Source organism: Hemicordylus capensis, chromosome 2 (assembly GCF_027244095.1).
Source record: "Hemicordylus capensis ecotype Gifberg chromosome 2, rHemCap1.1.pri, whole genome shotgun sequence".
NCBI lineage: Eukaryota > Metazoa > Chordata > Lepidosauria > Squamata > Cordylidae > Hemicordylus > Hemicordylus capensis.
The window spans coordinates 48,477,609-48,504,291 of NC_069658.1; the positions used below are offsets into that span (position 1 = coordinate 48,477,609).

At 41.7% G+C, this 26,683-nt stretch overlaps 1 protein-coding gene across 5 annotated transcripts in view; it reads right to left on the minus strand.

The window, feature by feature from the left end:
- ANKDD1B (ankyrin repeat and death domain containing 1B) overlaps nucleotides 1-26,683 on the minus strand; it is a 62,027-nt gene that overhangs the window by 20,461 nt on the left and 14,883 nt on the right. For all 5 annotated transcript variants that reach the window (XM_053299084.1, XM_053299081.1, XM_053299083.1 and 2 more), the window contains exons 3-11: nucleotides 24,518-24,616; nucleotides 22,228-22,326; nucleotides 22,029-22,133; nucleotides 19,021-19,119; nucleotides 17,502-17,600; nucleotides 15,066-15,164; nucleotides 13,326-13,424; nucleotides 7,176-7,274; nucleotides 5,278-5,376 (exon numbers count right to left, since the gene is read on the minus strand). In XM_053299084.1, coding sequence (XP_053155059.1) covers nucleotides 5,278-5,376; nucleotides 7,176-7,274; nucleotides 13,326-13,424; nucleotides 15,066-15,164; nucleotides 17,502-17,600; nucleotides 19,021-19,119; nucleotides 22,029-22,133; nucleotides 22,228-22,326; nucleotides 24,518-24,616 — 897 coding nt within the window. The remainder of the gene's footprint in view (nucleotides 1-5,277; nucleotides 5,377-7,175; nucleotides 7,275-13,325; nucleotides 13,425-15,065; nucleotides 15,165-17,501; nucleotides 17,601-19,020; nucleotides 19,120-22,028; nucleotides 22,134-22,227; nucleotides 22,327-24,517; nucleotides 24,617-26,683) is intronic.

Here is a 26,683-nt window from a genome sequence, read left to right on the forward strand (position 1 = left end):
AAGTTGATTATGTGTTGTGTGAAAAAGTACCTCCGTTTGCTGGTCCTACATTTCCTGGAAATCAATTTCATGGGATGACCCCTGATTCTAGTGTTATGTGAGAGGCAGAAGAATCTCTCTCTATCCACCATATAAGAGCAGCACTTGCTGGATCAGAAAAAGATCCTATTCTCTGATCTGGATGGGCAGGTTTCTCCCTCATTGGAGGTCTTCAAGCAGAGGCTTGAAGCAAATTATGGGATGCTCCTAGCTCCGGATTCCCGGCATTGGGCTAGATTGGCCTATAAGGTCCCCTCTTACTCTATGGTTTTATGATCCATCCCGTTTCCTTCTTCCCACAGAGGACAACCAAATACCTTCAGGAAGCCACAAATAAGGCTTGAAGGCAACAGTGAGCCCTCCTCACTGATGCTTCCCAACAGCTAATATGCCTTGAGCTTTCAGATGGCCATTGTATCTATAAATAATCATCATATTCGTATTGTGACTAACCACCATCAACAGAACTATCCTCCATGAACTGAAAGCCATTCATGCTAGTGGCTACCTTTGCCCTGTGGCAGGATTCAATCAATCTGATTACTGATCTTCTTAAACCATCATACTTGCAGAGTGTGAATTTTCCTTTGCTAAGCTTTAACTACTATTCTGCTCTTCTGTAATAAATGAATATTGTACCATCATTTGCCTTCAGATATACTTCAAATCACTGATGGCACATTTTTAGATAAGTAACTGAAATACTAGAGAACAGTTGCTGCTTTCATAGTGACACATTCCAGTCAGTCAGCTCCAGTCAGTTCCTTCCCTGTCTGTTCTGCAACCCAAATACATTCCTGCTATTGACAGTTCAAGGCCACTCATATTTCTATGACTTTGCTGGGTTATCTCTGTAACCTTTTTATGTCAGTGGATTTACACTCAGAGCAGCTGCCCACAATATAAATCACCCATTGTACCAAGGTGTTAAAGAGTTCAAGCAGTGTGAGAGGGAAACTCATTCTCTCCGGCACCAACACTGCAGTACCTGTAGCACGAACAGGACAGTTGTCCTTGTTACAGTATTTAAATAGATAGCACTTTTCAACAAAAAATTCTCAGATGGTTTACACAGCAACATTTTCAGATGGTTTGCAGAGCAGAAGGAAAATGGATTTCTTTTCCCAAAGAAGCTCACAGTCAAGGAAGGAAGGAAGGAAGGAAGGCCAGCAAAAATCCAAGGGAGAATTGCTGTCCCCTTACTAATTGTAAGAGAACCACCACTTTAAAAGGTGCCTCTTTGGCTAGTGAGCAGTCTCTAAGAACAAAAGCATGCTGCCCCACATAATCCTCTTCCCCATAATCTGTGTGACAGTCATAAATGGCATTTCAACTTGACAGTTTGATACTAGGTGCTAATGGCTTTAGGTTCCGTGAGGCCTCTGGGCAAGGTGGCTCAGAGGCACGATGCTGCTCGATACCAGTTGCAAGAGAGCAACAGCAGGAGAGAGGTACATACCCATACCTCTTGCCTGTGAGCTTCCCAGAAGTATCTGGTGGGCCACTGTGTGAAACAGGATGCTGGACTAGATAGGCCTTGGGCCTGATCCAGCAGGGCTGTTCTCATGTTCTAAGGTGCCCTAAGATGGTCGTCGCTGCCACCTCCCTACCCCGCACCCCGCAATGGGACTGCTGCTTAATTGTTTCAGCTTTCTCTCTGGAGTCAGGACTCAATCTGTACCACTGCACACAGAGAGAGGTCAAGATGAGTGGAGTCTCACAATTTAAGGAGGGACTACTGCTCATTGGCAGAACCCATATTTTGCCCACCAAAAGATGCTAGATTCAATCCCTGGCATCTCCAGGTAGAGCTGGGAAAGACTCAAACTCTGGAGAGCCACTGCCAGTCAGTGTAGACAATACTGAACTCGGGGCAGATCCAATAAGGGGTGCCAGGGTGTTCTGGCACCCCCTGTGACTTGATTGGCAGTGTAAACAAAATGTTTGTCCCACACTCTGGGCCACTCATCATCCCTGGTTGCCAAGTGATCTCTCCTGCCCCCTTCTCCTCTCTTAGAGAACAACAAGGCACCCGTGGACAGCCCATCAAGCTCTCTCCCCCACCCCTTCCTCTCTCCCAGTTGCCACTCAGAGAGTGCAGCACCTGAATTTGTGTGTGTTGCACCGTGTGTGTGTGCGTGCCTGCCTGCCTGCCTGCCTGCCTGCCTGCCACTTCCACTGTGTTGTTGCTCAGCCTAAGTGTTTGACTGCTCTTCTTCAGTTCTGCGGCTCCAGGCAAGAAGAACTATGGTTGTTGGACGCAGTGGCAGCATGGGAGAGGAGAGCTACTGTCAGTCAGTGCTGGACTCTTTGGTTTGCTTCTGCTCTGCTGCTCCAGGCAGGAAGAAAAGTGAGGGAGAGGGGGCAGAAGAGAGGAAGAAGAGTGTGGGGAGGAAGTCTGACTTGAAAAAAGACAACACACCAGCCCAAATCCTCATCACCACCTTCCCAGCCTTATTCTACCTTCCAAATCATTTAGCCTTTGCTTTATTCGCCCCTTCACACATGAAGTATCCACCTATGCATGTCTACTCAAAATTAAGCCCTATTGAGTCCAATGGAGATTTACTTTCATGTAAGTATGTATAGGGTGAGGATCCCTGTAATACAGTCCCTGTCTTAATCTTCTGGTTTAAATCACTTATTGATTTTCCTATAAAAGGAAACAAGAGAAAGAATGGAGGGAAAGAAATACCTAGATGTAAACCGGAAGTTTTAAACAGGAATTGTGTTATAGGGATCCTCGTCCTATATATACTTACATGAGTATAACTCCCATTGGACGCAATGGGACTTCATTCTCAGTAGACATGCATAGAGACTGCTACATGTCTGAGAAGGGGCAAAAAGGCTAAATGATTGGGGGAGGAGTAAGGAGTAAGGGAGGAGTAAGGGAAGTTGGTGATGTATACAGTGGAAGGTGAAACGTATACAAAGATTCATTAGCTAATCTAATGAGGTGGGCTGGGGTGAGGGAATAAAAGGCTCAGGAACAACTGAGCACAAAGATAAGAGATGAGCACAGCTAGGCACACACAAGGAACTATGGTGTAAGCTTCTAAACTATGGTTGAAGGCAGGAAGCCACTTGTATTCCTAGGCTGTGAGGCTGTTCATTTGCTGGCAATTTATTGGTTCATTCTTCGCACCCAGCCAGAGGTCATATATGAAGATGGCTGTTCAAATTATTTTTCTTTGTTAAAGGAGCCTCAAACAAGTCATCTGGTTTCTGGCATAACCAATCAATAAGTGAAATTAACTTCTTTCTGTAAATGTTCAGATTCCCCTCCCCCACTCCCCGATATGATTTTGTGGTGCGTGCTGCACGTGAGAGTGATGATGATGAGTGCCCACCAGGACACTCTGTCTTTCCTTCCTAAGATATTCTCTCTCTCTCTCTTCCCCCCCCCCCATGGCACCCCCTGTAATTTCCTTACTGAGCTAGATGGACAAATGGCCTAACGCAGCATAAAGCAGCTTCATATGTTCAGGCAGTGAGGGTAAAGAAAATGAGGAGCAAGGCCAGGGGACTCAGGAATCGGGGGTGTCCAGTAATAGCAACTCCTGATGCTAACCCTGACAGGTGTCCCATTATATGCACTTGGAATTGGTTTCCAGCTTTACATTAGATCATTGCACTCCTTTATTTTGAGGATGGGGCTGTAGTTCAGTGGTAAAGCACCTGTTTTGCATGCAGAAAGTCTCAGGTTCAATCCCTGGCCGGGAAAGATTCAGTGCTAGTCAGTGTGGACAGTACTGAACCAGATGGACTGATGTTCTAACACGGTATAAGGCAGCCTCCTATGTTCCTAAGATCATAGTATTGGGACCTAGGCAATGCATAATTTGCAAGACCTCTGTCACACATACACAAGAGTATAATGCATATAAGAACAGGCAAGGGGCCAAAAGACTGCTTGCCAAGCCTCAGCAACTCCATAATCTTACTTAGATGCTGGACAATAAATCCAAGTGACCTCCTCTTCTCAGATGCTTAAGGAACACTTCACTCCTTCCACCAAATAATTCCTGCTAGACCTGCCTTGAAGTTCTGTGATAAATGACCTGACAGCTTTAACTTCCAAAAAAGAACTTGGCAATGCAGCTTTGACACCTTGGTCTTTGGCCTTCATAAAAGGGCTTCAAACTGCATCAATCACCCATACAACAAGGGAGGTCAGGATGCAATTAATCGCTTCAGTTTCTATTTTGGGGACACATGTCGCAATAGAAATGAAAGGATGAAGTGCACCAACAAACTTTGCTTGGATGAAAGGCTCCAAACATGACGACCAGGAGGCACTAAATTAATCAGAATGAGAACGTCCTTTTTTCAAAGAACAATTTTTCAATTTATATTATGCTCAACCTTACCAAGGGAAGAACGACAAGTATTGTATTATACGTTTGACCTTACAGGTAGCCTTTTTTAAAAAACACATTTATATCCCACTCTTCCTCCGAAGAGCTCAGAGCTTATTTTTTTATCCTCACAACAACCCTGTGAAGTAGGTTAGGCTGAGAGATACATGACTGGCCCAGAGTCATGCAGTAATAGGGATGGGCCCGGACCAGTCCGGAGGCCATTAAAAAAGCCTCCGGACCGGTCCGGAGCTGGGTGGTTCGGTCCGGGGGTGGGGGGTACCTTTAAGAGCGGCGGGAGGGTTTACTTACCCCTCCCGCCGCTTTCCCACTTGGCGCCTGTAATCCTCTGTGTAATTGGGGCAGCAGGACACCTCCCTGCCGCCCCTTCCCCGACGTTACTTGCAAAAAACCCAGCAGTTCTTTGTGCACGCGCGCACGTCACAGAGACGAGCGCGTGCACAAAGGACTGCTAGGGTTTTTTGCAAGTAACATCGGGGAAGGGGCGGCAGGGAGGTGTCCTGCTGCCCCAATTACACAGAGGATTACAGGCGCCAAGCGGGAAAGCGGCGGGAGGGGTAAGTAAACCCTCCCACTGCTCTTAAAGGTACCCCCCACCCCAGTGCCGGACCACAGTTGGCGGTTCCGTGCACACCCCTATCCAGTAAGTTTCATGGTTGAATGGGGATTCAAACTTGGGTCTTCCCAGTCCTAGTCCAACACTCTAACCACTATGTTATGTTGGCTCTCATTTGCAGGTTTTACAAAATAGGCTAAATCAGGAGTTATATTTTAATGATGAACGTCTAGAAAGAGCCTTGGATACCAAGATATGCAGAATTATTCAGCTGCACAGAATATGAATAGTATAGAGTACCTTATCCACAGTGTTGAGGTCACAACCTGCCCTTAGCAGCATTTCCATTACTTCCACATTTCCAAGGTCTGCTGCCAGGTGTAAAGGCGTTTGATGTCTCTTTTTAGAAAATATGACAGTTTAGGGAGAAGACAATGCAATCCAGTAACATGACAAAAGTCAATATTCAGATCAAATTTTATAATGAGAACCCACACAGAGATCAGAACAAAAGTTATAATTGTCTACTATTTAAAAAATTCTCTTAATTTTTTTCCATGCAGACAAAAGACAACATAAAGCCACTGTATCAAATGCACCTGAAGCAGTTTTTAAAGTATGCTATTAAGAAAAGACATCACAAAATATACTTTTATAAATTTTCTGTTCCACTCCCCTGATAACTTGGCAAAGAGGCCCTTTTTAACATGGTGATTCTCTTTATTTAGCAGGGGGAGAATAACTGGCCCTATCCACCCGCAGCACAGTACCTCCAGTGACTGTTGCTGGTGTCTATCTTATGTTTCTTTTTAGATTGTGAGCCCTTTGGGGACAGGAATCCATCTTATTTATTCTCTGTGTAAACTGCTTTGGGAACTTTTGTTGAAAAGTGGTATATAAATATTTGTTGTTGTAGTATATTTCATGCAGAGCTCCATGTTGGCTTCTGGATTCTTGCAGGAACACCTCCACACAGCTGTCCATGATTGTAGCGATAGTTAAGCTGGAGGGAGGCCTAGGCCTCAATTAGAGTAACTGCTTGTGGGGTGGGCTTCTCCAAATAAGGAAGAAAGCCTGGGAGAATCAAATCCCTGTGGCCCAATCCAGAGTGTGGAGCAGGGTTTACTGGACAACAGCCTATAGAGGAGTAGGGAAGGGGTGTGTAAGAGAGCAGTTCTTTGCTGGAGGCCTCTGAATGTCTGATGAAAACTACTGTAGGACAAAGGGAATCCAACAGCCTTAGGCTGGGAATAAACTGGGAGTTCTTTACCTGGAAGTAAACAGGAAGGATAGGGAACAGTTTAGCTCAACGTGTCAGGGCATTATTTAGGTTTAAATGCTTGGATCTGACTGCATGGTTCTTGTAGTTCCTGGGGAAGGGTTTTACTTGAATGGAAGCAGCAATTGTTGATGCTTCTATAGTTCCCTTATCCAATTATTAATAAATCCTTGTTGTTGTTAAAGAGTGTCACTCCTTATTGGGTCCTGTCCTAGTCACACGCTCCTGAAGGCCTAAGACTCCTTAAGCCTTTCTTGTAGAGAGGGGTTTTCCACTTTCCCAGTATATTCCTGCTTTCAACCTTAGGAACATAGGAAGCTGCCATATACTGAGTCAGACCATAAATCCATCTAGCTCAGTATTGTCTTCACAGACTGGCAGCAGCTTCTCCAAGGTTGCAGGCAGGAATCTGTCTCAGCCCTATCTTGGAGATGCCAGGGAGGGAACTTGGAATCTAGATGCTCTTCCCAGAGTGGCTCCATCCCCTAAGGGGAATACCTTACAGCGCTCACACATCAAGTTTCCCATTCATATGCAACCAGGGTGGATCCTGCTTAGCTAAGGGGACAAGTCATGCTTGCTACCACAAGACCAGCTCTCCTCTCCCAAACACCTAACAAAAAACGGAGAGGGAGGGAGATGCCGTTGCCAGTCAACAGGTAGACAATACTGAGCTAGACGGACCTATGGTGTGACTCAGTATATGGCAGCTTCCTATGTACTGTTCAAGAAATCTAAGAGCCTCCTTTTACATTACTGAAAACTTTTGACTTAGCAACAAAGCCTTGACAAGTGTCAAGCAACCAATAGCTCCCTCCTACCCTATTTTGCGCCTTGATCTTCTAGAGATTCCAGAACATCACACAGAAAGGAAACAATCTTTCATCCCAGAATTATACAGCTCAAATGCTATACTTACCTCATCAAGGGAATTTAGGTCATGGTTAGCATCTATTAAATTATTCACCACAGAAAGGTTATTTTTTATAATGGCCAAATGGAGAGGAGAATTCTTTTGCTGTAGATAGAGGGAAAGGTTGTTAATGTTGTGTAGTGAAATTGTCATCCCCAAGGATTATTTGTTTACCAGATTTTCCCCCCCCCGATACATTTCTTCAGCTCAGAAAAAAGTCTATGAGCAGAAGGAAGCCACATTATTTCTGCCAAAGGAACTGTACTTGCCAAGTATGCTGGCAATCAAAAGGTGACAAACCATTGTACATCAAGAATCATAACAAGGTGATAAATATATCAGTGTCAAAAGGAAGGCCTTAGTGATCCCTCACACACACACACGATTATGAAAAAATTGATTTTTTTTTTTAATGAAAGAACAGAAGTACCATTAAGAAATACATAATTCCTAACTTCAACAATAAAACAAGCTTTTCTCGTTCTTGGGTAGAAACTATCTGGGCTGTTCTACTAGATTCAAGGCGCCACATACAATTAACTCTGCATGAATACTTTCCACTCAACATGCCTGCCTCGTAATTTCCACTGATAACTTGAGGATGACAGCACCAGACTACCCTGGTAGGCAGGAAATTGAAAGGTGTTATTGAGGAAATTGAAATAGAAAGGTCTAGGGACAAATAAATACAAATTGATTGCGCTTATGTTAAATGATCAGGAAACCTACTATATAAATACTGTACATGATTATGAATACACATTTGTATACATTGTTCTTATATATCCTTAGAGATCGAGCAGGAATTAGATCCACTTAAATAATGATTATTTTTTTTAAACTTTAACCTAAAAAGGAGGTACCTGCAATAGATTCCCAAGTTAGCCCTTTGTTCATTAGAATATCTAGATTCAGACATCTTTGGAATCATCTTAAGATTTCCTGTTATTTTTACTTGTAAGAGTGCCACTCACCCACTCTTTCTGTCTAAATGGTCTCACGTCAATAATCTGAGGAGGAGATTTGTTGCCAAGAGCAGTACTCATAATGGGTGTGACCTAAGAGTCCCACTTTGTATACTACATACAGGTGGGGAAAACTGGTGCGACTGACTTGATGTTTTACTCTCCTACATCCATGTGAAAACATTTAACAACATGTGAGTCAAAATAGCAATGAAGGGAGCTTACTAAATAACACCCCAGCACTGGATTTTATTGGACATGTGAAGAAATGAATCGAGGGTCAGCTGCAGTCCCGGATTCCTCCTCATTCAGCTATGAAACTCACTAGTTCTCAAACTTGAGTCCCCAGATGTTGTTGAACTACATCTCCCATCATTCCCTTTGGCCATTGTGGCTGGGAATGGAAACACATCTGGGGACTCAAGTTTGAGAACCCCTGCAGTGAGTGATGACTAGCCTTCTCAGGCTAATCTACCGCACAAGCTTTTTGTGAGGATACAGCGGGATAAATACCATAAACTCCACCCTGAGGTCTTGAAGAGGGATAAGTTAAAAAGTGAAACAATAATCATTCAGAAAAGCAGACAATGTGTGTATTTTTATGTTCGGACTTGGGTATACAAGCTGAGGCTGCAAATGAGGGACAGCCATTCTGTGAAGGTTGCTGGGCGGCATGCCCCCTACCTCACCAAACCAAAAACATGCTTGTGTCTAGAAGGGAAACTTACAGTTGCCCTATTCAGGAGAAGGAGAGAGAAAGCCAAGCAAGTCTTGGAAGTGGGGAGCTCGCTCCAGCCCTTCCACCCCGCTGGTCTAGCTTTCTGTCTTGCATGGTGGGCCAAGAATAGCTAGCAGTCAGATTATTCTGCTTTCTGATTGCCTAGTGTGCTCTAAGCATCACCCCCAAGAGGAAGCAACAAAAGGGGAAAATACACACTCTGTGGCAGCCACAGCAGTTTCTGCCTCTGCAGAGCAGGGGCTGGTTTTGACAGGCTTCATACAGGAAACTGAGGGATGGGGGAAAGGGCAAGCCCTGTGGGGGACCGTCCGACCCTGTGGCCGGAGGATGCCCTTGGGGAGTTGTTCTCCTTTCCCCTGCCTTGCCCTCTGCCCCATCAGTCCCAGTAGGCAAAGCTGCCACTGCTGCATATCTATAGACACTTACTCGGGAATAAATTCTACTGATGAACCCAGTGGCTGAGATCCCAGATTACTGAGGTGTACACATAAATCACACCTCTGGGCATGCTGGTGGGACCACCCCCACACAGCTCCATCAGTTCCCCTGCCACACACTTTTGTGCAACGGAGACAGCAGACATTTGTCCCAGAGCTCTCTGCTGTGCTCCCAAAGCCTCTGTGGTTCAATAATCAGACACCCAGTATTTAATTGTATGATTAATATTAGGCTCCAATGTTCCCTCTAACAGGGATTCCCAGATGTTGACGACTACAGCTCCCAGAATCCCCAGCTGCAATGGCTTTTGCTTGGGGATTATGGGAGTGGTAGTCAAAAACATCTGGGAATCCCTGTTAGAGGGAACACGATTAGGCTCAGTCAAAAACAAAGTCAGTGGTGCCATCCGTGATCAGGTGCTAAGTAACAGCTGGGTTGGACATCCCCTTCTACCTAGCAGCTGTACCCAACTGCTGAATAAGGTAGGATGAAAAGCCATCTGACTCAGCTGCTGCTTAGCACACCATCACAGATGGCAGCTCCAACCTTGTTTTTAATGGACAGAAGATCAAAAATTGAGAGCACGCACTGCTCCCAACAAACTAAAGGCTTCTCCTACCCTATTCTTGATTATGTGGACAAGCCTATTGTATTTTCTCCATTTCTCATCCTTTGTATGCATTTTGTTTATACAATCCTTAAAGGATAGAAACATAGTTTAAGGATAGAATAAACATTTTTGTCTCAAGCCAAATAGTTATACTTTTAATTTCACAGAGTTTCATTGTAAGCAAAGGAGTTTGGCATTACTTTGCATAAAATGTTTTTAAACCAGTTCAGAGTGTTTGAACCAGTTGCCAACCACTTTTTACTTAATGTCTGAACTGGAACTGATCTAAAGAGTTTAAAGCAGGGGCAGACACTGGGTAGCTCAGGAGCTACTGGTAGCTCCCATGTTTATCTGAAGTAACTCTCCAAGCATTTGGACTTGCGTGGTAGCAAGCATGACTTGTCCCCTTAGCTAAGCAGAGTCTGCCCTGGTTGCATATGAATGGGAGACTAGAAGTGTGAGCACTGTAAGATATTCCCCTCAGGGGATGGAGCTGCTCTGGGAAGAGCAGAAGGTTCCAAGTTTCCGCTCTGGCTTCTCCAAGATAGGGCTGGGAGAGATTCCTGCCTGCAACCTTGGAGAAGCCACTGCCAGTCTGTGTAAATAATACTGAGCTAGACGGACCTATGGTCTGACTCAGTATATGGCAGCTTCCTATGTTCTCTCTCCCCTCTCTTCCAGCCAGTACTGCAGATCTGATTGACTGGCTGAGTGGGGATATGGCTGCACCTTTTTAGGTCTCTCTTTGAGTCATTAGGGTTGCTTTGAGTGATCAGGGTTGATTAATGGAAGAGAAAGTAATTTCTCTTCAGTTTTATTTCCTTACAAAGCAACTTCTCTTGCTCTCCTCCTGTCCTGCAAAAAAATTCTCCTAGAACTCAGGGGTTTTGATATTAAAATCTCTTTTGTAAATGCTGTATAAAATTTTTCTACAAGCTGCCATTTTGTGACTGGTGCAACACCCTCAAGCTGCCATTTTGTGACTAGCTCTGCCTCCCTCAGCTGCTATTTCATGCTGGTTTCTCCCAAGCCTCTGCCCAGAAAAGGAAAAGGAAAAAAAGTAGCTGCCAGAAGCCTTTCAACCAGCCCATCCCTGGTTGAAAGAATACTGATTATATTACACCCACATTTTTAATGGTTTGATTCTCCACTTCAGAGTAGAGTCAATATTTATAAAACTGGATTTGAAAAGAAAAATTAGTAGGTAAAACATTCAATTGATATATGAACTAATTTATCTTCTCAGCCTGCACCCTTTTACTGAATGTTTCCAAATTTTAGCATGCTCTGGAGTTCCTCTTCGAATCAAAATATATTTTCATGTCAGAGATGTAAACACCACAACAATTATAGAAGCAATATTAAATTGTGCCTCGAGGAATGAAACCTGGATGAAACTTATCTACCATTAGCAGCTTGTGGAAAATTAAAGAAAACTATATTGTACTTCAGGGCTGTCCAAGGTTTAAAAATGTGAGGAAAATCCTTTAATAGTAAACAAAATGTTAATCAAATGATACCTATAAGGATTAACTTTATGAAAATTTACGAGAGTTACATGCAATGTGGATTACTTTGTCCACAATATTCAGTTCCAAATAGGCTAGAACATTAAAATGCCTCACTTGCATTAATAAAGTGTTAATTTTTGCATTTACAATTGACAGTAACAAAAGATTAGGAATATTTGCATAATCATCCTGCCGTATACATTTTGATACCAATGCACCATATATCATGTGTCTCTTATATATGCACACTTTTTGAAAACCTTAAAAGATATTTGGCACAATCCAAGCAGAGTTGAACATTTATGTTCAAGTAATTAATACAATTATTTTTATTAATTTTAGTGCCTGACATCTTGAATTACATAGTGCTGGTTCTAGTGAAGAAAACACCAGTGGTAATGACTTTTAGACAACTGCATCATGAGCACTTGTGGTGGGTGCAATTTTGGACAACTTCCTCTTTCCCCTGAAGTGCTCTGTGAAGTAAAGTGCCATCGAGTTAGTGTTGACTCTTGGCGACCACAGAGCCCTGTGGTTGTCTTTGGTAGAATACAGGAGTGGTTTACCATTGCAATCTCCCACACAGTACGAGATGATGCCTTTCAGCATCTTCCTATATCGCTGCTGCCCGATATAGGTGTTTCTCATAGTCTGGGAAACATACCAGCAGGGATTTGAACTGGCAACTTCTGGCTTGCAAGTCAAGTCATTACCCCGCTGCACCATTAGGTGGATTTTTGAAGTGCTCTGTACTATGCAAAAATATGTCTCTGAGCGCTGTGTGACCCTTCAGGGACATATTTTTGCATCGCACAGAGCACTTCCAGGGGAAGAGGAGGTTGCTGAAAATCACCACCCACTCCCATCCACCCTCATGTGAAATTGCCAGAGCTGCATTAGTAGAATGCAAGAGCGGCACTGATGCTTCTCCCTGTGTCAGACAGTGGTCTGATTCAGAAGATTCTGAGGAGGAACTGCCAGACCCACAGTCCCTTGATATGGTCCTGCTGCAGGAAGAAGCCCCCATGGACGGAGAGCTTACCTATTGTGGAACAGCAGGAGACTGCTGGGGAGCCGTTGCCTTCTTCAGATGGGGAGGAGCCAGGACCAAGCAGCAGACTGGTGAGCTACGTGGAGCATGGGCGTTACCGCAGAAAAGAGCAGCGTTTTGTACAGAGAAGAAGCAGCCGTTTGGCTACAAAGTCTGCCCCAGGAGGCGTCTGAATCTGTAGGCCCGAAGGCAGGCAGGGCCTTAATTGTCTTCACCTGGCATTTAGCCTTGAAGGGGTATAAATACAGACCGCTCACTCTGCACTGTGCTGGTTTCAATGATCGTTTGGGCGTGCAATTCCAGCTCCCTGCTCTTGAGTACCTTGCTCCTGTTTGCTTCTGGGATCTTGACCCTGTGCCTGCCTATTGACTTGTGACTCTTCTCAGAACCCCCTGGACTACGGAACTGGCAACTGACCCCTCTCCTGGCATTGACCCATATTGGACTTGGCATTCAACTATGATTTATGGACTAACAATTAAAACGTGGTAATTTCCATTGACTTTGTTCTACATACACTTGCTTCCACGGTGCTGCTAGTAAAAGCTCTAATCCCACACATTCCAGCTGTTGCTTTGATTTATTGTGGAATCATGTGCCCTTGACACCCTGGCCCTAGAGCTCAAGAGGTCAGCCACTGAAAGAGCCAAATATGTGCTCATCATTCTCCCACTGAAATCAACGAAGGTCAGAAGTGTTTAACTACTTATTCTTATATAACGTGTAGTGCTCTTGCTTCTGTGTCCCAAATTATGCACAGCTAGCTACCATTTTCAGATAATGCTGTCAAGGTGCCTGACGATAAGGGGTATAACAGGGGCAGTATGTGTGGAAATACTCACTTGATGTTTAGCACCCAGATCTATATTTTTACTGATAAGATAATTGACCAAAGGTGTGTGTCCGTTCTGGGTTGCAATATGCAAAGCACTGCTATTGTGCTAGAAGAAACACAATGGAGAGAGGGAAAATTAGTTTCTCATTACTGTTAAGAATTAGTTGTAATTAGGAAATTAATGTTCTTTTAAAAAAAAAAATCTAAAAAACAGATGGAATTATATTGCAACATTGTGCTACTGTCAAAAGCTGTTTAAGTAAACCAGCTGAGTGTATGCCACTGCATTGAAAATATGCATATTGCATTTTTAAAAGACTGGCTGCCTTGCACACAACATTTACTTATCTTCTGACACAGTAACCTTTCAGTTACTCATTTTGCCTATTTTGCACAAATGCTCTTCCACAGTAAAAGGAAGCAGTGCCCTGCCAACTGAGCAAGGCTGTGCCTTTTAAAGTGGCAATTCTCTTATATTTAACAAGGGGAGAGCAAGTGTCCCTATCTAACATCCTTCCAGTGGTTGCAGCTGGTGTCTACCTTATGTTTCCTTTTAGACTGTAAGCCCTTTTGGAAGAGGGAGCCATATTATTTATTATTTATTTATGTAAACTACTATGAGCACTTTTGTTAAAAGTAGTATAGGCACTCTCCGACTTATGAACACCCAACTTACAAAAGACCCATATGTACAGGAGGACCTTGATATTCGCAAGGGTTCCACTTCCAGCTGTAATGGCAGATATGGAAATCGTGAATATCGAGTCATTGGTGGCTATGGGATCATGGGGATTAGGTTCCTGGTCATCAGGATAATGATCCAAAATTGCCCCAAACTGGCCAAATTCTGGGGTGGGAATGTGAGGGAAAGCTCCCTACCATGCTTTGCTGCTCCCCCAAGTCATGCTCTGCCCCAGAATGCCCCCAAATCAGCCCAAAATTGCCAGTTTTTTCTTTCTTTAATGGAGCCATTTTGAGGCTATGAAATACAAAATTGCAGCCAGAAATGACCTCCGCAGTCATTTCCTGCTACTCATAACCCATGGATATGTAAGGTCAATGTGTTTTTTCCCTTTTCCCCCATGTATGCTGAGGTTGTGTGTCTTTTACCCAACCGCGGACATGTGAATCTGCTGATATTGAGGCCCTTCTGTACTTACAACTTACAAATGTCAACCCGCACAAAGAAGTCATCCCTCATTGGAACTACATGCGTTCTGAGTTATGAACATCCAACTTACAAACGAACTCTTGAAACGCAACCCATTTGTAAGCTGGGGACTCCTTATATATCAATATTTGTAGTCATCATCATAGCAGTACCTCTCAACACATGAATAATTGGGCCTATGGTACTTTGAAATCTGTGAGACTTTCACAAGGCTCTTTTGAAGCAAGTAATCCATAGATTTCAGCCTGTGGTTCACTAGGACTATGATACAGAAATCAGGAAAATAAAGTTTCTAGTAATGCCAGCAATTGCTATTTCATTGATTTCAATCAGACTGTGACTGCTTTAACTTAAGATACCATTAGCAATTAATTAGATATTCTAATTTATATGCTTTTAAAAGGTTGCTGGGGGGAGGTTTGCCACATATGTGCACCAGCGAGGATGGGATCTCTTACTATCAGCATTGTGATGTGGTATTTATTTTAACATACTTACATACCACCCAAAACTCATGTCTCTGGGCAGTTTGCCATGCCTCTTAGCGGTATGCAGCCACTAAGCATATCTACATACTTTGTTTGAAATGTTGATGTCACTTCCTGCTTCCAGCAAGAGATCAGCACATTTTTCATGGCCTCCTTCAACAGCCAGATGAAATGGTGTTTCGCCATTCTAAAATAAAATAAAATAGTAATACCATTAAATATAGTTGCCACCAAACTTGTAGATGTCAATGATAAAAACTGACACCAAGTTTGAGGGTGTGGGCTAGTCAGGCTAACAATATGCTTATGTTAAAATTACACTACAAGAAATCTGTGGAGGTTTAAAATACTAAATATCTCAAGGAATTTGTATGTTAATAAATTCTGCCAATATCACAAGGATTATGCATGTTCAGTTGAAACACAAAAGTGTTTTTAAGCTCTCATAACTAACAGGTTTTTGCATTTTTCTAGTTTACCATATTGTTGCATTTCTCTCTCTCTCTTTATGTCTTTGAATGTGGATTTCCTAGGTAATTTCTTATATTTTCTATTTTCATAAAAATAATCATCATAAAAAGTGTGAATTCAGAAACTCAGTGGAAACATGGGTTTTAACTGCCATCAGACTTGTTAATTAAAATGAATTTCACAGAACACGTATCCAACATCTTTGTGTTACCACGTTACACATTTAGCTTGTTCAAACAACGGCTGGTAGGGTAGGAGAACTACTCAGCCTGGGTGGAACAGCTTGGCACACTCTCAATTTTTGGTCATATGCTTGCAAACATTGAGGTTGGAGGTGAGGAAAATGTTTGTATGCAAAGTAGCTGGCTAGGAGCGAGGAGGCTGTGTAGGATGAGCGTGCCCTACCCAGATTCTGTCCCCAGCATTTTTTCAAGGTAGGAGGAAAAGCCGCCCTACCCAGCTGCTGCCTTGCACAAGTTCATTCTCCTGACTTCCTATCTTGATGTTTGCAAGCACATGGTCGAAAATTGGGAGCACGCTCTCCTACCCAAGTTGGGCTCTTCTACCCTGCCAGTGGCCATGTGAACCTAGGAAGGAGAGCTGGTCTTGTGGTAGCAAGCATGACTTGTCCCCTTAGCTAAGCAGGGTCTGCCCTGGTTGCATTTGAATGGGAGACTTGATGTGTGAGCACTGTAAGATACTCCCCTCAGAGGATGAAGCTGCTCTGGGAAGAGTAGAAGGTTCCAAGTTCCCTCTCTGGCTTCTCCAAGATAGGGCTGAGAGAGATTCCTGCCTGCAACCTTGGAGAAGCCGCTGCCAGTCTGTGAAGACAATACTGAGCTAGATAGACCAATGGTCTGACTCAATATGTGGCAGCATCCTATGTTCCTATTCTATTATCTTTGCCCTGAGAGTACTATTATGCAAATGTCTCTGAATCTGGTAAACCTACATAAAAGTAACATCCAAATTGGCCAAGTAGTGCCACTGACTATAGTCATCTCCACAAGGCTGTAGTGCCTGTATAACACCCTGTTAGTAGAGCATGCTGTCTAGACTGCGAGGGTAGCAAGGGAAATTTTAAAAATCTCATAGATCCTTTTTTCTGGATCATACTTCCCTGGCAGGCAGGAAATGATACAAACTTCTCCCTTTCTTCTGCCCCACTACAGGTGACTGCTGTGGCAGTAAGTACCAGACATTCCCATATGCTGTACGAATCACAAACCCCAGGAACAATTTCTGCCTTTCTCATAGGTTGTGTTTGCAAGTGAAATACAATGTTTCTCATACAGAACACTGCTAGTCTATGGTATTTACATGATATATCTATACGGCCTACAACAGTGTTTCCCGTTTTTCATTCTAAGACACATACACTTAAAAACAAATTGCGGCACCCTGCCCCACTCCCCACAAGGCTGCAACAGTTATGCCACTGTGCAGTTTTTATTTATTTTAACTTTCTCCTTCTCCTCCCACCCAACAGCATGTGTTGCCACTGGGCACAAGTAGCACAAACAGGGCAGTCAAAATGGTTGATTTGATGTGCCTCACTGACTCGCTCTGAGCCAACGGCCAGGGTCCTGTGGCACACTGGCTGGGAAATGCTGGCTTTCAACACAGTGTCATCTCCTATGTAATTTTTTTCAGCAAAAACATTTTGTTGTTACCTGAATGTTTCATTTTTGACACTGTGCAAAAAAACAAACAAACAAACAAACAAACCCAAACCCAATGAAATGCAAAATTGCCAGTCATGACAACACCAAACTGAATTCTGATCAATAACCACACATTACAGCTTACTGTATTGTCTGACCTTCCATATCTGACTTTTGAACTTAACAAGAGTGAAGGGCAGGGGCAGTTCTAACTAGCATGGCATTTTGCATTAATTAAAAAACTGCAATGAATTTGACAGTTTGGAAGACATTGGTTGGTTGACTTCCAACCAATTGACATGCATTTCGTTTTTAAACCTTATTTTAAAAAACTTTTATTTGTTTTCTTATATCCTTTCTGTTATTCAGCATACTACTGGTGTTGTTACCTGATTGAACTCATCTATTTTCTCCCATTGTTGAAGAAGAACTTCCAACACCTCACTATGACCATTTTTAGCAGCCAGATGCAATGCGGCATTTCCTTCCTTTAAAATAATACATGCAGAAACACAACATATTGTAATATTAGCACTAAAGACAAACATCATTGGATGTTAACTCTAAGGCTCATATTGTAAATCTGTACATGTGCAATGTGTTCTCAAATTTGAGTTGGAACCTGGAATAGGGCACTGAGTATGAATTAATATAGAATTTTTCAAGCATAAGCTGTAGGCAAGATTCTTTGTATTTTGAAATCTACTATATCCAGCGTGTAGTGAGTTTGGCACCTAATAATGATAATACATACTGTCTGGTGCAGTTTACATTTTAGTACATGAGCAGCTGTGTAGGACAGTACCATCTAGGGGGCCAAATGCTCATTGTGATTTTTGGCAAGTTCTATTACCCTTAGAGATGGAAAAAGGTGATAGCATTGTAATGCTTTCAGTTTTCAGTGTGTTATTATGCTTTTATTGTCCTGCCCATTGGGCCAGCAGCAGCCAGATTTGCAATGGTGTTTAAAAGGTTTTAAAAGGTTTTAAAAACACAAAAACCTACTATAAAGTTGTATCAATGTTGTCCGAGGAATGGAAATGAAAATTGGCAGGAATGCCCTCCAAAGAGGTAATCTGTGGAGGGCAGGAATGTTTGGAGGGCAGGAATGCCCTCCAAAGATTATTCCATGGAGAGAGTACCACAATTTATTCATTGTGACCTCAACCATGACCCTAACTCATTCTACTGGGCAATAATGACTGCAATTTTACCCTAATCGTTTGGAGGCAGGGATAAAGAAGGGATAATAACACAGAGAAATATGCAAGTGCAACAATGCTATCACCTATTTTCCATCTCTAGTGTTTAGACATTGCCAAAAATCAATATGAGTATTTGTCCCCTAAGATGGCCAAAATTTGTGGGCCTATTTTCAATTTTGTAAATTTTAGGGACAAATTATTTCCTTTTAAATTGTACTTTTACTGTTTAGTGATGGATATTATGGTATTTTGCTGTCTTATATCTGTTGTTATCTAGCTTAGTGGAATATAAAAGTTTTAAATACATTGGTCCAAATGTTGCGCAGGATCACGCTGGTGTTTCTAATTGATGCGTGCAGTTGTGGATGTCCAAGGAAGCACCAGCGGTGCATAAATACCTTAAACTTACAGAGAGTTGTCATACTAGAGGCAAATACTGTAATCCATAAATAAATAATGTATAGCATATAAATATTCTAACAACACAAATGAATACAACAGTAATGTGCACTGAATGCCAAAGGGAAATTAAGCATTGATGGCTCTTATTTCTTTTTAGTATTAATACCAGAATTCACTCCATGTCTTAATACAGTAATTGAAATAATAAGTAAAATTCCAGTTTTGAGTTGGAGTAGTCACTTATACAATACACAAAGCCAAGTAATAACTCTTTAATGGCTTTTTTTTTAAACATACTTACATTGTCTTTTTCCAAAGTGAATAAGTTAAGGAAAATCAACTCATCTATCATTTCTACATGGCCCATTGCAGCTGCCAGAAGGAATGGTTTTCTACCTTTCTAGGAAACAGTAAATATGAAGATGTTAGTAAATATGGAAGAAAAGGGAAATCTTGTAGAAGTTTTGCTAAACACTGGGATGTTTAGCAAAACACAGGTCCTATCTACCCAGCTCTATGACAGATAGCTGCAGCAGGGGTGTAACTACTATTAGGCAAGGGGAGGCGGCTGCCTGGGGGCCCCCACGCTTCGAGGGGGCCCCCAGAGGCACGTCACATGAGGCACGTCACATGACTATATGTTGTGAAGTGTGTGTGTATCAGCGACCCCACGCCTCGAGGGGCCCCCCAGAGGCACGTCACATGAGGTACGTCACATGACTATATATTGTGAAGTGTGTGTGTGTATCAGCGAGGGGCCCATTTTAAAATTTTGTCTCTGGGCCCACTCCAGCCTTGTTACGCCCCTGAGCTGCAGGTTGTTTGTAGCCTTCCCCTAGCCTGCTTCCTTCCTCCCTGCCAGAAAAGAACTGTGTTAAATCTGTTCCATCCCCCCCACTTCCCATATATTTTTATTCGGGTCCGTTTTCCTAGCTTTGCCTTGCCTCTTCCATTTTATGCCTGCACTTAACAGGCACATAATAAGGTCTTGTTTTATAGAGTATGAGGAGGATGGAGGGTTCATTTTTAAGTATGGGGAGAGGTAGGTGGTTGAAACTGGTTGCACAGGTGAATCCTGTTATCCATGGGGGTTTAATTTTCTACTACAAATGCAGACAATGGAACAGCATTGTGGCAATGGGAATGCGTGGGTTAGGTTCCCAGAGGCTTGAAAAACATACTTAAAAGGGCAGAAAATGGCAGATATAATGAGAATAAAGTGCTGTACTGTTTTCTGTGGTTCTCCAGCTGTTCAGCAGTGCCACCCAGAAGTCCAAAATCCACCATTTTTTCACAGTTTTTCACAGGGAAAAGAAAAGGTTTTTTGTTTTTTTAACCAAATGAGCCACAAAATGGCTTTTTCACAAAAAGGCAGCCGGAAATGTCTCCTGAGGTAGCTTCCAGCCATCCCAAAACCACAGATACATGGGTCTTAACCCTTTTGTTGCCATGGATATTGTGATAGGGTAGCAATTAGGCAACCTCAGATACACAGAACCGTGAATAGTGGTATCATGATTAACGAGGCTGACCTAAATAAGTGAGTTGAAGTTGTTTTGAACAACAACAACAAAAATGGCTGATATGCTGCACAGTGTAAGATGGACTGTTCTGAACGGCCCATGCTGCTGCAGGTGTCTAAGAAGAAGAAAAATGCTGGTAGTCCTGCATAAAATGCAAATACCTAAACTCATACTTCTGCAATGCTACTTACATTATTTCCAATGTAAGTAGCGTTGTGGAAGTGCTATTGTGTCAGCTTAAGTATTTGTGCTCCGGAGCAAGACTTCTGCCATTTTGTTTAGACACTCACAGCAGTGCAGGTGGCTCAAAACCATCCACATTACACTACACAATATATCAACCTATAACAACAACTCTCTGCTTCAACTGCCAATTGCCAGGGGAAGGTGGAAACAAGGGAACCACCTTCTGGCCTCTGAAAACAGACAGAGAGGACTAAGGACAATGAAGTGACTGCTTACACTCAAGTTGTCCCTGCATCCCACTGCTGTAGGTAGTGTACGTATTACAGAACCCACTCGATCAGTGAGAATTTGCAACAGATCCACAAGGCAAAAAACCACCGTGTTTTTTCACCACCAAAAGTTGCTTCACGGAAAGATGCCACATTACACACAAATAGTCTGTGATTCTAATATATTAAACTAGAAGAAAGTCTCAATGATTTTATTTACAGCTGCTCACTGAGATGGACAGTATGTTTTTAGAGTCTTTTGTCTGGCTCCCTAAAATAAAATTGAGTCTAATCATCTTCTGGAGGTGATGCAAGAACTTTTTATTTTGACTAAGCATCAAATAACTGTGGTATTAAAAAAAAGGTTATTTTAGTACTATATATTCATACAATGTTATAATCTTTTAATTTATCTTAATGGCATTGTTTTACAAAGGCTGATGCTTGCTCTGAGCCCCTGAAGATCCTACATGGCAACTGTTTTTTCCAGTGTGATGCAAAATCAGTTGGTAAGATGAGAGGGACCATAAAGAGATAGCTGGAGAAAAGGTCTATTACCCCTATTATTCATAAAATGCAGGGCGGGGGGTGGATTAACTATATTAATATTTATACTGGGTGGTTATAAAGAAAAGTATTTGCAAAAATATTATAGAGTGCTGGACTAGGACAGGGGAGACCCCAGTTCAAATCCCCATTCAGCCATGATACTTGCTGGGTGACTCTGGGCCAGTCACTTCTCTCTCAGCCTAACCTACTTCACAGGGTTATTGTGAGGAGAAACCTAAGTATGTAGTAGACCACTCTGGGCTCCTTGGAGGAAGAGCAGGATATAAAATGTTAAAAAATGAAATAAAATAAATAATCAACAGTAAAGGATCCAGCAGTCAAGAAATACGCCGCAGACTAGCACTTGATAGGGTTGCAATGAAGGCCTTGGAAAGGATATTTAGATGCTGTGACATTTCTATACCTACAAAGATTAGAACAGTTCAGACAATGGTTTTTCCCATGGACTTTGAAGAAGCAAGATAGAAAAAGCATTGACGCTTTTGAACTTTGGTGCTGGAGAAGACTTTTGAGGATACCATGGACAGCCAAGAAAACACACAAATGGATCATAGAACAAATCAATCCAGAATTTTCACTCGAGGCACAAATGGCCAGGCTCAAACTATCATACTTCAGACACATTATGCAAAGATCATCCTGGAGAAAATCTATCTATGTGGTTGCTACGAGTCGACATGACTTGACGGCACTTAATCAATCAATCAATCTAGAAACACTCATTGACAGATATCCCACAGTTTATTGTATTCATATGATACCTCATCAGGTTTATTAAGGTCCTTCAGCTGAAGATCCTGGATAAAATAATCCACGATTCTAACATTATTGTTCTGAGCTGCGAAGTGCAGGACATTCCTTCCTTCCTAAGAAAAAGACAGAACAGCTCGGTAAAACTGAAACAGATATTCTTCTATTATGCATTTACTTAATGCTGGTTTACATTTGTCAGTAACAAACCTGGTCCTTGGCTTTTTGATCTGCACCTGCTTTAATTAACATCAGCATTATGTCCAGATTTCCAGACCAGGCAGCAAGATGAATCGCAGTAAGTCCATGCTTCAAATAAAAATTAAAACATAAAAAACCACAAGGAGTTACAAAGACATCACAATGAAATTCCAACCTATTCTGTTTTATTAATACTGCATTAAATTGTATAATTAACAAACACAATGAATGGGAATCAGCTAACCTAATTCTACAGAATTTGGGACTTCTCCACATATACCTGTGAAATTGAGAGTGCTAAAATTGGAACAGATGTGAAAATAGCTTGACAGCATGAGTATTCAAAGGGCTTCATGTATACTATTTTACAGATAGACAGAAATCTTTATTTTGGTCAATGACCAGAGAAAATAACGAATAACAATCAGAATAGTAGTACATTGCTTGTCTGTCAACAGTATAATACAATCACACATGCTTGATGAGTCTGTTTCGATTGGCTTACTTTCATTATTTCAGTAATGGTTATAACAGTATTAGTAGATAGGTCAAAATTATTATCATTTTATTTTTAAAATTTCACATCTGCATATTATATAGAGTTAGTTTTAAAGGACACACACTGGGTGGTTCAGACATCATGCCGAGCCAAGATTTAATCTTTAATTTAATCTTGGCTCCACGTGATATCTGAATTAGCCCGGAGTGTGTTTTTAAAAATTTAATCTTGGCTTTGGGTGATGTCTTGGAACCTCAGGAGCCTGTGACCCCACCACCACCCCGCCTGCAACACTCTTTCTGCACAAGCCACAGAAGAATTCTACTTCTTGTCCTTGACCTTATGTTGGATTTCAGAGGTTAGCATGAGGTCGAGGACAATATCGAGAGGGGCAGGGATAAATCACACCCCCGTGCAATTATGAAAAGTGAAATGGCATTCAGGGAGGGGAAGCAGGATGTGCACAATGATGTCTCTAATTATGTGGTAGATGAACATGAACCTGAGCCCCATGGCTAAGTTCTGGCCAAGCAAGACTAATGGGGAATATTGGGTATAAATAATTCCAACACTGGTGACCCCCAATCTGAGATTGATTCAAGTATGCACGGGGGGAATGGAACTCCCACAGCCCAGCATTCCATCCCATAAATCCTGACTCGCTTTATGCTGAAGTGTTTTTTTTTTTTTTAATTATGAGTCAAACTTCCTAGTTTGACTTTGGACCATTAGACATAAAACTATTATATTTTCAGACAATGGGTGGCTTCAGCCATCACATGGAATCACAGTTTATTGTGTCTAACTGTGGTTAGCTTGTAAGCTTGTATGTCTGAACCTGCACTAGTCAGCAAACCATGGTTTGATTTGGGCTGTCAAACCACAATCTGAAGCCAAGGTTTGAAGTTGATTTTTTTGTCCTAAGCATGATGTGATGTCAGAACCCGCAACCATGGTTTAATCTTAGCTTATTCCAGTAGCTCCACCCTCACAGGGCTCTGGCTTAGAGAGAAGCAAGCCTAGATCATGGGAGACAAGGAGAAGGGACAGGGACTGTACTAACTACAATATGGTGAAATAAATCATGATTTTGTGATCATCATTCATGCCAATCCAGGTTTGTAAAATAAACCTTCATATAAATCTCTGAGTCGTGCTCCATCTAATAATTGGAGTGTTTTAGACTATGTGTCCCAAATATAAAGTTTCTAGTAAGTGGGGAGTTGGTCTAAAAATTCTGATATCCAAGTGAATTGGTTAGTCAACTGCAAAGCATATTATATAGACAAAATGTAAATTACATTTATAACAGCAAACTTCTTAACTAAAAAGGCTTGATAAAAGAGTGCATTAGAACCGCCACAATAGCTTCAGGATCCTTCAAAGAATCCAAATTAATTTACTCTGATGTCACTTTTGTAACATACCAATCAGCTGCAATATATGGCATTTCAATCTCTATATGACTGCAGAAAATGAGAACCAAAGTGAAGAGTTTAGGTTTCCTTAAATCAGCTTTGCTCTTGTTGTTAATTTTATTCTGCAACATGTCTTAACAAGATCCCCTCCTAACAAAAACTAGTAGAATAGATTATGTCATTCTATTCATCACACATTTGTGAGAAAGATATTAAACTTTCAGTTTTTTCAGCCAAAATGACTATTTTTTAGATAGTATGGGCAAAAAAATTTTTTTTAGATAATATGGGCAAGCATCTATCAATACCAGTGTTTCCATACAGGATTTTATGTATCTATGTCAACAAGTGCAATTAATAATAAAGAAGCATTTTTGCTTACCATATCTGCTTTATCAACTCTAGCTTTGTGATGGAGTAGAAAGTCCACTGCAGATATATGATTTCCTGCAACAGCAAAATGGAGTGCTGTACGCTTTTGCTAAAATAAAATAAATAAATAATAAGCATATATCATCATTAAGGAGTTTTAAATCCTCTGCTTCATACCATAAACCACATAAAACATATGTGCTTTCGCAAAATTTATCAGCATCTACATAACCCTACATTTACATTTCCCCCACTTAGCAAGGGCAAATACTTGATTTGTATTTTCAGCAAATACATATTCCCACAAATACAAGTGAATGATACTACCAACCTATGTAAATAACTATAATACATGCAATGAAATTAGACAAGCAGATAAATATTTGTAGAGTTTATGACTACTGTGGAACAGTACAATATTTGTTCACAAGGAGCATGAAGAGTTTAAACAAGTAAGGTTTTTCTAATCCATCTCAAACTCCACCACCAGATGCACAGTTAGGAACGGTATGCTGGTACACCTATTCTTAAACTGCCTTGAGATTCTTTTAATGAAACGCAGTATAAATATTTAACAATATATACATGAAATAAAATAAATATTGCACCACCATATTGGCCAAAGTGCACTTCACCATGTGCTATGGTATTCCACATGTTTTTGGAACTGGTCTGAATTCTTACTATACAAAGCACTACTAATGCAGCAATCTGTTCAAATGAGTTTTATGTAGTGCTTCAAAAACCTGTTTGATCACAAAAACAGAGAGACTTGTGTTGTCTTAAAGACTAACAGAGTTATTGTGGCATAATACCAGGAGCCCCTGGTGGCGCAGTGGTAAAACTGCCGCCCTGTAACCAGAAGGTTACAAGTTCGATCCTGACCAGGGGCTCAAGGTTGACTCAGCCTTCCATCCTTCCGAGGTTGGTAAAATGAGTACCCAGAATGTTGGGGGCAATATGCTAAATCATTGTAAACCGCTTAGAGAGCTCTGGCTATAAAGTGGTATATAAATGTAAGTGCTATTGCTATAAGATTTTGTGAACTGGAATCAACTTCATCAGATACATGAAGTATATCCTCAGTTGAAAGATAGGGATAAAAGAAGAAAGATGTCACAAACAGTAGGGTCAAAAGGCTATTAATGGGAGCCAGCATGGTGTAGTGGTTAGAGTGCTGGACTAGGACCGGGGAGAGCAGAGTTCAAATCCCCATTCAGCCATGATACTAGCTGGGTGACTCTGGGCCAGTCACTTCTCTCTCAGTCTAACCTACTTCACAGGGTAGATGTGAGGAGAAACCTAAGTATGTAGTACGCCACTCTGGGCTCCTTGGAGGAAGAGTGGGATATAAATGTAATAACAACAACAACAGCAGCAGCAACACCACCAATGAAACAAAACAGGCCTACAAGAAAGAACAAGTCAAGAACCGATCAGAAAAATGGAAAAAGAAGCCACTGCATGGTCAATGTTTGCACAATATAAGTGGAAAATCAGACATCACCAAAACCTGGCAATGGCTTAAGAATGGCAACTTGAAGAACAGCACAAGAACAGGCACTAAGAACAAATGTAGTAAGAGCAAAAGTAAAAAAATCAACCACAAACAGCAAGTGCCGCCTTTGTAAAGAAGCAGATGAAACAGTGGACCACCTAATCAGCTGTTGTAAAGAGATAGCACAGACTGACTACAAACAAAGGCATGACAAGGTAGCAGGGATGATACACTGGAACATCTGCAAAAAATACAAGCTACCTGTAGCCAAACATTGGTGGGACCATAAAATTGAAAAAGTTGAAGAAAATGAAGATGTAAAAATATTATGGGACTTCCGACTACAAACAGACAAACATCTGCCACACAATACACCAGATATAACTGTACTCGAGAAGAAAGAAAAACAAGTTAAAATAATCGACATAGCAATACCAGGGGATAGCAGAATAGAAGAAATAGAAAAAATCACCAAATACAAAGATCTACAAATTGAAATTGAAAGGCTGTGGCAGAAAAAGACCAAAATAATCCCAGTGGTAATTGGCGCCCTGGGTGCAGTTCCAAAAGACCTTGAAGAGCACCTCAACACCATAGGGGCCACAGAAATCACCATCAGCCAATTACAAAAAGCAACTTTACTGGGAACAGCCTATATTCTGCGACGATATCTCTAAC